General features: G+C 38.9%; 1 protein-coding gene across 1 annotated transcript in view; it reads right to left on the reverse strand.

Annotated features, from left to right (window-relative positions):
* The window catches only part of TNPO1 (transportin 1), an 89,582-nt gene extending 88,602 nt beyond the window's left edge, over window positions 1-980 (reverse strand). The window contains exon 1 of the mRNA XM_043488434.1: window positions 836-980. Within this exon, the coding sequence (XP_043344369.1) occupies window positions 836-850 (15 nt within the window). The 5' untranslated portion in view covers window positions 851-980. The remainder of the gene's footprint in view (window positions 1-835) is intronic.
* Between the last annotated feature and the right edge of the window lie 12,412 nt (window positions 981-13,392).

The following is a 13,392-nucleotide window of genomic DNA, read 5'->3' on the forward strand; positions in this document are numbered from 1 at the left end:
GTCTCCAACTTTAATTTTCTATATTTTTATCTGTGGAAGAACGGAACTGATTAGTGATGGTTAAGGTAACGCGCTTAAAACTATGCAGTCCTTGTACAATCCAGTTGATTCTTAAAATCTGAAAACAAGTTAACAAGCGATTGCTTTCAAAACGAAGAAAACCACTCCCCAAACAGGTTGCTTGTGGCGTGGGTCCGCTTCTCAGCAGCAGTTCCCTGGGGCGTGTTCGCGTGGGAGAAGTACAGAAGGGCAGAAGTGCAAAAACATAGACCCACGCAAAACCCGTAGTCATAAACATTAAAATTATGTAAACATGTCGTGAAACCTCAAGTCCCCAAGGGGAAAAAAGCCGCCTGAAGACAGCGATCAGCCGTCGGAGTGTGGAGGCGGTGGTGCGTGAGGGCCCGGGACGCCGGAGCAGAGGGAGCCGGGCGGGGACAAAGAGCGGGCATCCGGGGCAGCGCCCGACGGTGCCCAGAACCCGCGGGGAACAGCTGTCCCGGGGCAGCGGCTGCGGTCCCCAGGGCCCTCAAACGCCGCGGTTCAAATAGCTCCCTGAGGCGCAGACCTTCTTCCTGCCACCCCTCAGAGCCTACGGGCCCTAATCTCGGACACCTGAAGAGCCGCCTCCCGCCCCCTGTCCGGATCCCCAAGGACGCCTGGGCCAGCAGCTGTTGGGCTTAGAACCGCGCCGCCGCCGCCGCCGGGCTCCAAACGGCCAGGGTGGTACCGATGAGGCGGCGGCGCCTCTCCCCGCGGCCGTCAGGCAGCTTGCGAACAGCTTGCCTCGGTTCCCGCCCTCCAGTCAGGGGCCGCGCACCCTCACGCCACCTACCCGGTCCCACACCATCCCAGAGGCCTCCGGCGCTCGGGCCCTCTGCCGAAGCGGCGCTGCCTCCCGTCCGGGGCCTGAAATGGCTGCGGAACAAAGAGAATCTGGGCTCCGGCGAGCGCCGGTCCGATTGGACGGGGGGCGGGGCCCGCCGCGGGAACGTTCGGCGGCGGTCGCCTTGGCAACGGCGCCGGGGCTGGGAAAACCGCGGCCGGGGGACTGAGGGGCCTAAGGCCCTGCGCCTGGCGGCGCGTGGCAGCGGTTTCTAAGCCCGCGCTGCAGCCTCGGGCCTCGGGCCTCGAGCCTCGGCCCGCTGCCGGGCTCCAGCTCGCGCCTCCAGCGGCCGGCTCGCGGGCCTGAGCCTCTGGCTCAGGAGGAGCCGCTGCTGACGCTGCTCTGCCCTGTGAGGCCTCGGCCAAAATGGCCCTGCAAGTGTGGCTGCCTCCGAGCACGACGGCCCTTCCCGGGGACCAACTCCAAAGTGACAGCCCAGCCCCGGGAGCCTATTTAATACCGAACGTGCCGCATATTCCACATAATACAGTTCCAGCGCCTCTGGTAAAAAGCAGGAATGGCTTCAATGGACAGATAGGGTGGACGCTTGTCCGCGAATATTACAGGATAGCTTTTGAGGTATGCTGTGTCTAACACATCGACTGCTATGTAGGTGAAATTAAATGCTTTCTAAAATTAGGTTTTACGTCTTCAGGCGTGTGTTCATATAAAAGTGTCGTTTCTTGCTGTTGGAAATAACAGGTTCTCCTCTCCGTAACAGGCCATCATGAGAAATTAAAATGTCTTCTATTTTCTGAACAGAAAAATATTTATACTTTATATAAATAAGTATATAAAGGTAGACGTTTTATATACTCATTTATAATAATGATAGTGAATAGATAAATAGTTCCCTGCCCCACATTATTCTTACATATAAATTTACTATATATGAATATTTTAAATTTGCATAGCTAGATCATTATTTCCTAAGGTGAGGATGCCGCTGATAATATTCTTCCTCACGTGGTCAATGTGTGTAAAAATACCAGCAGTTTTGACTATCCTACTTGCAAATGCTGTATACATTATGTTTTGAAAATGTGTGGTGGTTGTTGCCTTCCAGGTATATTCTAGATAAAATTGTAGTACCAATACTGGAAAGTGTTTTTTGATACTGAGACATCTTATTTGTTAATAAACTTGTTAATTTTCATTTGCAACAACAATCATTTTATGAAAGAATGTTTATTTAACTTAGACTTTGAGTAGAAAAGGAGCTTTTCTATCATTAGAAAATTGAACATAGAAGAAAAAATATTTTAAATAACTAAAATATTTATAATTATGATTAACATTTTCTAACGGTAATTCTGGGAGGCTGCCTCATCAGCCTACAAATTCAATAGCAGTTGCATGCAGTAGTGTGAAGCAAAAAGAGGCCCCTGAAATAGGAATAGATTACCAAGAAAAAAAATCTTAATGTCAAACTTCCTAACTGATAGTTCAGTATATCTGCAGGGATATTTATCCAAAATATGTATATTTATCCAAATAACAAATGGTATATTTCTGCGTTTGAGAAGTCCTGTCATGGAATAGGGAGCCTTGTTCTCTACAAATCAGGGTGTATGTGGTACTTGTATGCTACTTTGCTAAAGAAAAATAACAGAAATACTTTTAAAATGTGTAGGATTAGCAACTAATGACAGGTGTAAAGATATATTGATTAAGCAATTACTAAGGAATTTGCCTAACTAATAGTTTGGAAATAGTTGAATTAGAAGTAAAGTATTATTTAATGTATGTGAGAAGATTTATTGAGCAAGATATTTCGAAAGGAAAAAATACTGATTATCAATGTTTTGAAATTGAGACTAGGCAAATTAAATATCCATTCTTTTATAAAATGTAAATGAAAATGAATTAAAATTTTAATATAAAATAGTTCTCTATTGGATACAGAGATATTTAGACATGTAGGCTTTTAATATTTGTCCTTTAAGTTAAATTAAAAATACATGTTTTAAACAGTAAATCTTATCATTAACCAGGATTTATTAACACAATTTATTTTATTTTAAATTTCCTGTTATTTTTCCCTCTTGGCACAATTAACCAAATGAAGTAGCATCTAATCCAGGGGTGTTTTCTCTTTACACCCAAATACAGTACAACATTGCTCATGTGATAAACTTTTAAGAATTGTTGGTATTTTAAATGACATATACTGAAATTAAAAATAGTAAATAAACTTTGAGTTTAACTTCAGAACCATTACAGATATCATATTTTAAATTTCTGTATTAAAATTTATTTTTTAGGTAAAAACATGACCATGATAAAATCAAGGCATGATAGAAGTTACAAAATAGCATTAAGGGAGAAAACATACCTATAAGCTTTCACCTTGGAAAGAAAAGATGCTTACTCTGTAGGTTGTAGCACTGTTAAAACAAGCATGAATCTCAGAAGCAGAGGCTCTGTATGCACTTACAGACACTTTCAGTGTGGTCCTTCTGAGCGTCACTTTGTCTTAAACAGGATTAAATAAGATAAAGTATATTAGGAGCTCATTAGCAGAGTGCCTGACAGATAGTTGGAGGGCAATAAAAGATAGTATTATTAGGTATTAATGCATATAAAAGAGCAGATGTTTGAGAAGGAGGAATGGTTATTGAAAAGATAATAGGTCTGGAAATCCAGAAATTGTTAAATACTTTTAATAGTCAATTATTAGTGAGTATATAGAAACTCAGTAAGATAACTGAAACTATCTATTAGATACAGGGAAGCTTCTAAAATAGAAAACTTCCAAGAAATGCTTCCATTTTACACTTCTGGAAAGTTGTGGATTCTCACTAGATCCTTTAACACTAGGTAGTTTAAGGAATTGCCTTCCATAGCAATATGTTCAGATTGGCAATAAGGTAAAAACATTTAAAAAACAATTATATAGAGGAATTTAATTCAAATGTTGGAAAAAGACAGTAGTATTCAATATTCAAATATTTGTAAATAATCTATAAGCATTTCTCACTTAAAGCAAACCCAATTTATAGTTTGAATGTACAGAAGAGATATACAAGGGAATTATTATTAACTAGGAAAAGATTAACTTCAAAGTTCCTTTAACTATTAATATCTCCTAGTGATTAAAATATGATTCTATTTATAAAAATGTCTACTTAGACTTCTGCTTCTGGGAAGATGGAATAGACCTACTTTTTGCTCTTCTCACAAAGTACAGCTGAAATCCTTGAACATTACACACAAAACAAGCATACATTTTACACATAAAGCATTACACATATGTTACACATAAAACATCCATGAAAGAGAGAAAACAGACCAGCTAAGGTCCTGGAAACCCAAGGAATACAAAAATTAGTTACCTGAGTTTTCTTTTTGCCTCATAGATCCCAGACTTGAAATTGAAGAAGCTGGCTACTTGGAAGCATCTATGGTGCAGACCAAGAAAGACCCAAGAAAATATTCCTCTCTTTAGCTGAAGGACCAGTAAAGGGGCGGTATAGCAGACAGAAAACATTTAGATAATAAATGCTCTACTCCAGACAAAAACTATGAAAAAAATATGACTCCTCCTGTCCCCTAATTCATGCTAGCAAAGGTCTGGTGGAGAGCCTAGACTTTCACCTCAACTTCCCCTTGCCTCTTCTGGTGACAGAGAAGGTTAAGTAGGGAGTTAGGACATTCATCCCACTAACCAGTAATGGGAAGCCTCCTACCGTGGGTGTCAGTGGAGGCCAAATAGGGAACTTGGACTTCTTCCCCAACCTGGCAGTAATGAGGTGGTGCCTACTCCCCACCCCCACTTCCACTTGGAATGCTGTGTCAGAAAAAGCCAGCTAAAATAAAAGATTTAAATAAGATCTAAAATCTCATAGTACAATACCCTCAATATCTAGATTTCACCTGAAAATCAATGATCATTTAACGAAGTAGGAAGATTTCAAACTGTATATAAAAAAGACAATAAATGATAAAACCAAGATGAGAGGGTTGTTAGAATATCTGACAAAGATTTTAAAGCAGACAGAGAAATCTGAGAAATGCTTCTCTGAACAGCTATAAAAACACTTGAGACAGAAAAAGAAAATCTTCAGCAAAGTAATAGGAGGTATTAAAAAGAACCAATGGAAACTTTAGAACTAAGAATTTAATAATTAACTAAGATCATGGCATCTGGTCCCATCATTTCATGGCAATAGAAGGGGAAAGGGTGGAAGCAGTGACAGATTTCTTCTTGTGCTCTAAAATCACTGCGGATGGTGACTGCAGTCATGAAATTAGAAGATGATTGCTTCTTGGAAGGAAAGCTATGACAAATCTAGACAGTGTATTAAAGTGCAGAGACATCATTTTGCCAACAAAGGTCTGTATAGTCAAGGCTATAGTCTTTCCAGTAGTCGTGTATGGATGTGAGAGCTGGACCATAAAGAAGGCAGAGTGCTGAAGAGTTAATGCTTTTGAACTGTGGTGTTGAGAGTCCCTGGACTTCAAGGAGATCAAACCAGTCGATGCTAAAGGAAATCAACCCTGAATACTCATTGGAAGGACTGGTGCTGAAGCTGAAGCTCCAATACTTTGGCCACCCGATGCGAACAGCCGACTCATTGGAAAAGACCCCAATGCTGGGAAAGATTGAATGAAGGCAGAAGGAGAAGAGGGTATCAGAGAGTGAGATGATTGGATGGCATCACCAATTTAATGGACATGAACTTGGGGAAACTCTGGGAGGTGGTGAAGAACAGGGAGGCCTGGCATACTGCAGTCTGTGGGGTCACAAAGAGTCATATGTGACTTGGTGACTGAACAACAACAGAAAACTAAGTGGATGGGTTTAACAACACAGTGGAGGAGTACAAGGAAAGAATCAGTGAACCTGTAGGTAGATAAATAGAAATTATCCAATCTAACAATAGAAAGAAAATAGATTTTGTTTTTTAAAAAAATGAGCAGAGTTTCATGGAGTTAAGTGACTAACTAAAGATCTAACATTCATGTCATCAGGGTCCTGGAAAGAGAAAAGAAAGAAGGTGGGCCTAAAAATACTCAAAGAAATAATGGCTGAAAACTTGGGAAATTTGACAAAAGACATAAATCTATAGCGTATAATCAGTGAAGGTCCCCAAACAGCTAAATGAGGTGTTTTCAACAAATAGTGCTGGGACAACTGAGTATTCATATGCAAAAGGGTAAAATTGGACCCCTACCTTGTACCATTTACAAAATTTAACTCAAAATGGATCATAGAACTAAATTTAAGAGCTAAAACTATAAAATTCTTGGAAGAAAACATGGAAGTAGATATTTGTACCTGTGTTAGGAAAAGACTTCTTAGATATGACACCAAAAGCATAAGCAACAAAAGAAAATACTAGATAAATTGGACTTAAATAAAATTTAAAACTTTTGTGCTTCAAAGGATACCATAAAGAAAGTGAAAAGTCTACCCACAGAAAGGGAAAAAGATATTTGCAAGTCACATATCTGATAGACTTCTTCTAGAATAAACAACTCATATTTCAATAATATAAAGACAAATAATCTAGTTTAAAATAGGCAAAAGATCTGTATAGGCATCTCTCCAAATAAGACACATAGATTGCCAATAAGCATTTGAAAAGATGCTCAATCTCATTAGTTATTGTTCAGTTGCCCACTCATGGGCAACTGGGCAAACTAGACTTTGTGACCCCATGGGCTATAGCATGCCAGACCTCCCTGTCCCTCACCGTCTCCCAGTTTGTCCAAGTTCAGGTCCATTGCTTTGGTGATACCATCCAGCCATCTCATCTTCTGACAGCTAACTCATTGGAAAAGACCCTGATGCTGGGAAAGATTGAAGACTGAAGAAGAGGGCACCAGAGGCCTCTGACACCCTCTTCTGCCTTCAATTTTTCCCAGCTTCGGGGCTTTTCCAATGAGTCATCTGTTTGCATCAGATGACTGAAATACTGGAGCTTCAGCTTCAGCAGTATTCAGGGTTGATTTCCCTTAAGACTGACTGGTTTGATCTCCTTGCTGTCTAAGGAGTCTTCTCCAGCACCACAGTTTAAAGGCATCAATTCTTTGGTGCTCTGCCTTCTTTACAGTCCAGCTCTCACAACCGGATGTGACCACTGGGAAGACCACAGCCTTGACTATGTGGATGTTCGTCGGCAGAGTAATGTCTCTGCTTTTCAACACACTGTCTAGGTTTGTTATCACTTTCCTGCGAAGAAGCAATCATTTTCTGATTTTATGGCCACAGTCACCATCCTCAGTGATTTTAGAGCTCAAGAACAGGAAATCTGTCACTACTTCCACCTTTTCCCCTTCTATTTGCCATGAAGTAATGGGGTCAGATGCCATGATCTTAGTTTTTTTAAATATTTAATTTTAAGCTGGCTCCTCCTTCACCCTCATCAAGAGGCTCTTTAGTTCCTTTTCACTTTCTGCCATTAGAGTGGTATCATCTGCATATCCCTTATGGCAGAAAGTGAAGAAGAACTAAAGAGCCTCTTGATGAAAGTCAAAAAGGAGAGTGAAAAAGTTGGCTTAAAGCTCAACATTCAGAAAACTAAGATCATGGCATCTGGTCCCATCATTTCATGGCAAATAGATGGGGAAACAGTGGAAACAGTGGCTGACTTTATTTTTTGGGGCTCCAAAATCACTGCAGATGGTGATTGCAGCCATAAAATTAAAAGACGCTTACTCCTTGGAAGGAAAGTTATGACCAACCTAGACAGCATATTAAAAAGCAGAGACATTACTTTGTCAACAAAGGTCTAGTCAAGGCTATGGTTTTTACAGTAGTCATGTATGGATGTGAGAGTTGGACTATAAAACAAAGCTGAGTGCTGAAGAATTTATGCTTTTGAACTGTGGTGTTGGAGAAGACTCTTGAGAGTCCCTTGGACTGCAAGGAGATCCAACCAGTCCATCCTAAAGGAGATCAGTCCTGGGTGTTCATTGGAAGGACTGATGTTGAAGCTGAAGCTCCGATACTTTGGCCACCTGATATGAAGAACTTATTGGAAAAGACCCTGATGCTGGGAAAGATTGAGGGCAGGAGGAGAATGGGATGACAGAGGATGAGATGGTTGGATGGCATCACCAACACAATGGACATGGGTTTGAGTGGACTCCGGAAGTTGATGATGGACAGGGAGGCCTGGCGTGCTGCGGTACATGGGGTTGCAAAGAATCAGGAATGACTGAGCGACTGAACTGAACTGAACTGATCTGCATATCTGAAATTGTTGATGTTTCTCCCGCCTATCTTATTTCCACCTTGTAATTTATCCACCTGGCATTTCTCATGATGTGCTCAGTGTATAGGTTAAATAAACAGAGTGACAGCAGACAGCCTTGGCATAATCCTTTCTCAATCCTGAACCAATCAGTTGTTCCATACAGGGTTCTAACTGTTGCTTCTTGACCCACATGCAGGTTTCTCAGGAGACAGGTAAGATGGTCTGGTATTCCTTTCTCTAAGAATTTTCCACACTTTGTTATGATCCACACAGTTAAAGGCTTTAGCATAGTCGATGAAACAGGTGGATATTTTTCTGGGATTCTGTTGCTTTCTCTGTGATCCAGCAAATGCTGGCAATTTGGTCCCTGGTTCCTCTGCCTTGTCTAAAACCAGTTTGGACATCTGAAAGTTCTTGGTTTGCATAATACTGAAGCCTAGTGTGCAAGATTTTAAGCATGACCTTACTAGCATGGGAGATGAGTGTAATTGTCCAATGGTTAGAACATTCTTTAGTACCAAACTTCTTGGGAATTGGGACGAGGATTGACCTTTTCCAGTCCTGCGGCCCCTGCTGAGTCTTCCAGATTTGTTGACATATTGAGTGCAACATTTTGGCAGCATCATCCTTTAGGGTTTTGAATAGCTCTGTTGAAATTCCATCATATCCACTAGCTTTATTGACAGCAGTGCTTCCTAGGGTCCACTTGACTTCACACTCCGGAATGTCTGGTTCTGGGTAACTGACCATACCATCGTAGTTATCCAGTTCATTAAGCTCTTTTTTGTACAGTTCTGTGTATTCTTTCTATCTCTTCTTGATTTCTTCTGTGTCTACTAGGTCTCTACCATTTCTGTCCTTTATTGTGCCCATCTTTGGGTGAAATGTTCCCTTGATATTTCCAATTTTCTTGATGAGATCTCTAGTCTTAGCTATTAGGGAAATGCAAATAAAAACAACAAGATACCACTTCACATGTACTAAGATAGCCATAGTAAGAAGCATAGATAATAATAAGTACTGACAAGGATGTGGGGAAGGGGGAAGGGATGTAAAATGCTAATCTTGCTTTGGGAAACAGTTTGGCATTTCTTCAAACAGAGTTACCATATCTTCCAGAAATTCCATTCCCAATGGAAATGAAAACATGTCTCCACAAAACGTGTGCACAAATATTCATAGCAGCATTATTTGTATTCAAATGTCCATCAATTGATTGATGAATAAACAAAATTAGTATATCCACACAATGCAATATTAATTGGTATTAAAAAATGAATAAAGTATTAATACATGCTACAATTTGAGTGAACCTTGAAAACGTTTTGCTAAATGAAAGAAACCAGTACTGGGGACTGTGTATTGTATAATCAGATTTATATGAAATATCTAGAATAAGCAAATTTACAGAGACTCAGTAGATTAGGAGTTTCCAAAGATTGGAGGGGAAATCGAGAGTGACTGCTGATAGGTATCAGGTTTCTTTGGAGAGGATAAAAGCAGTCTAAAATTAGATAGTGGAGGTTACACAACCTCATGAATACACTGCAAAACACTTTATTGTAAACTTTAAGAGGGGAAATTTCATGATGTATAAATTATGTCTCAGTAAAGCTGTTATTTAAAAAAATAAAAATGAAATCCAAATAGGATTAATCAAACAAAAAGAAAATCCATGTCAAGACACATGGTTCAACTTGTAAAAATGTAAAGGAAAAAACTGAAAGCTTAGGGAACAAGAAATGACACCTTACCTAAAAGATAATATGAATGACAGTGATTTTCACACCACAAACTATGGAGGCTGAAAGGAAATAATACTGTTTTTCAAGTGTTGAAAGAACGATCAACCGAGAATCCTATATTCAGCAACAATACCTTTTTAAGGAATGAAGGAAAAAATCACAATATTATCAGATGAAGGAAAATTAAGAGATCTTGTCACTAATAGACTTTTTTCTAAAAGAATGGTTAAGGGAAGACCCTAAACAGGATGGAAAGTATAAAAGTAGGAATATAGGATCATTGGTAAGAAAGAACAGGTTAAACAAAAATACAGGTGAATATAATAGATTTCCTTTCTTCTTGAGTTTTCTAAACTTTATTTGGTGGCTGAAGCAAACATTATAACATTGTCTGATGTCATTCTGAATGTAGTTTGAGGAAATATTTAAGACAATTGTATCATTAAAGGAAAGGTAAAGAAGCATAAAGGGAAATACTGTTTCTATACTTCGTACATTTCTGAGTATACAGGTGCTGTCATTTTACCAGTTCAAGTGAAGTGTAGAAACATTATATATAGAAACATATATATATATTTCTAATTATACTCATATATATGTGCACATATGGGGCTTCCCTGATGGCTCAGATGGTAAAGAATCTGCCTGCGGTGCAGAAGACTTGTATTTGATTCCTGGATAGGGAAGATCCCCTGGAGAAGGCAATGGCAACTCACTTCAGTGTTCTTGCCTGGGAAATCCGATGGACAGAGGAGCCTAGTGGGCTGCAGTTCCTGGGGTTGCAAAGAGTCAGACAAGATTGAGTGGCTAATACACTTTCTTTCATATGTGTATGTAATTTAAATAAATATATGTGTATATAATGTAATACCTAAAGCAACCAGTAAATAAGCTATATAAAGAGATACACGAAGAAACATTACAAGCAAATCTATATGGAATTCATAAAATGTGTGAGTAACCCGCAGGAAAATTAAATAACAATAATAATAATAAAGAACAGACAGAAAACAAGAAATAAAATGACAGCCCTAACATATCAATTACATTAAACATAAATGTATTTTGATTGGCAGGAGTGGATTAAAATCATGACCCAAGTATGTTTACAAGAAACTCGCTTCAAATATGATATAAGCAGGTTTAAAATAAAAAGAAATAATGAAGAGCAGAAATCACTGAAACTGAACATAGAAAAACAATAAGGAGACTCAATGAAACAAAATGCATCTGGGGTAAAACAATCAATACAATTGAAAAACCTCTAGTAAGACTGAAAAAGAAGACACAAATTACTGAAAACTCAGGAATGAAATGGCATATCACTACAGACACTGCAGAAATCAAATGGATGATAAAGGAATATTATGAACAACTTTGCACACATACATTTGAGAATGTAGATTAAATATACCAATTCCTTGAAAAATTCTAGCTACCATAACTTACCAACATAAAACAGATTATTTGAAATAACCTTATAACTATTAAGGAAATTGAATTCATAATTTAAAAACTCTTCCAAAAGAAATCTCCAGGCCCAGATGGTTTCACTGGAGAGTTCTACCAAGCATTTAAAGAATTAATACCAATTATACACAATCTGTCCTAGAAAAAGAGGTGAAAACACTTCTCAACCCATGTGGTATAGTTACTGTTACACTGATACCAAAACCAGACAAAAATAGTATAAAAATGAAAACTACAAACCAGTATCTCTCAGAGACTCAAACATAGACTCAACATAGACTCAAATATTCTTAACAAAATAGTAGAAACGAAATTCTACTAATATAAAAATAATTATAATATAAAAATAATTATATACCATGACCAAGTGGGGTTTATTTCAGGGATTAAAGGCTAAATCAGTTTTCAGAAACCAATCAACATTAGTCATCAGAGACATGCAAATTAAACCACAGGTGAGAAGATATCCCTACATACTCATCTGAATGGCTGAAACTGAAAAAATGTGACAATACCAAAATCTGATGAGAATTCAGAGAAACTGAATCACTCCTACATTGCTATCGGGAATATAAAATGGTATGGTCCCTGTGGAAAACAGTTTGGCACTTTCTTAAAAAACGAAACATGCGACTACTGTATGAGCATTTGTCTATATGAGCACTCTTGAACATTTATCCCAGAGAAATAAAAACTTCCTTTCACACAAAACCTGTCCATGTACAATTATAGCAGCTTTATTTATAATAGCCCCAAACTGGAAACACCTCAAATGTTCTTCAATGAATGAATGGTTAATGAAACTGTGGTATATTCATAATACTACTCAGTATGTGGAATATTACTCAGCAATAAAGAGAAACAAATTATTGATATACACAGCAACTTGGATGAATCTCCAGAGAATGATGAGTGAAAAAATCCAATCCATGGTTTCTGCTAGCAAAGTTCCTTCTCTCTGTTTGATTTTCCTCTTGCCTTCTCTAACCAGTATCTTCAACTTCTGCCTCTCCATTGGATCAAAAACCTTTCCAAAATTTAACTGGATATGACTTTAATGTTTCTAAAAGTTGTGGGGTTCCTAGTAAAGGAAGAATTCAAGATTTCATCAAGTTTGAAAGTTGTCTTGTGGTTGAAGTGAGAATTCATCTGTGTATCTTAAGGGCCAAAGAAACACACCATCCAATCAAGTCATCAATCAGAATAAAAGTTGCAGACTTCAGTGAACAGACTAGGGCTGCTTACTAAGTGGAGTTTGGATGCCCAATGAGCAATCCTTCTGCCAAGTTATGAAGAACCTATTGTAAACTGTAAATAGGGACCAGTATGTTCCATCAGGGTTTCTGAGACAACTCTAGTCAGTGTCCTGGCTTGAAATTTCTAGTCATTATGCAATCTCAAACAAGCTAAGAATGAAATATGTTAGGATTACTCGGCCACAAGTGACAGAAAACTTCTAACAAGATAGTAATTTATCTTTCACGTCAACAAAGGCAGTTCGCAGCTGGTCTGGAAGATTCATAATTATCAGATGTAGGCTTCTCCATCTTGCTACTTTTCCATCCTTTATATGAAGCCCCTTTCTCATGGTCTGGAATGGAATACCAGATTTCAGCTTAGCCATTTACAACCACAACCCAGTCATTGGGAAAGCGGGGTGGGGAAGAAAAAAAGGAGAGATATAAGAACCTCCCTTTCAAAAAGTTTAACACACCACTTTCATTTGTCATTAGCTAGAACTTTGTCTCTTGTTATATGACACATACCTAGCTTAGCATTTGGGCTTAACTCCATTCCCAAAGAAAAGTCTAAGTTTTCTTCTCACTCCAGTCCAAAGCCTGACTCCAAGAAGTTGGGTTCTATCATTCTCAAAACCTCCCCAATGGCTTCCAATAACTCTTAGAATTAAACCCTTATCATAGCTGTAAAGCCCTACATGATCTGGCCCTTGATGACCTCCTCTTTCTGACCTCCTCTTCTTTAGGTTTCCCTGATGGCTCAGACGGTAAAGAATTTGCCTGCAATGCAGGAGACCCAGGCTCGATCCCTGAATTAGGAAGATCCCCTGGAGAAGGGAATGGCAACC

This window comes from Cervus canadensis, chromosome 16 (assembly GCF_019320065.1).
Source record: "Cervus canadensis isolate Bull #8, Minnesota chromosome 16, ASM1932006v1, whole genome shotgun sequence".
In the NCBI taxonomy this organism is placed as follows: Eukaryota; Metazoa; Chordata; class Mammalia; order Artiodactyla; family Cervidae; genus Cervus; species Cervus canadensis.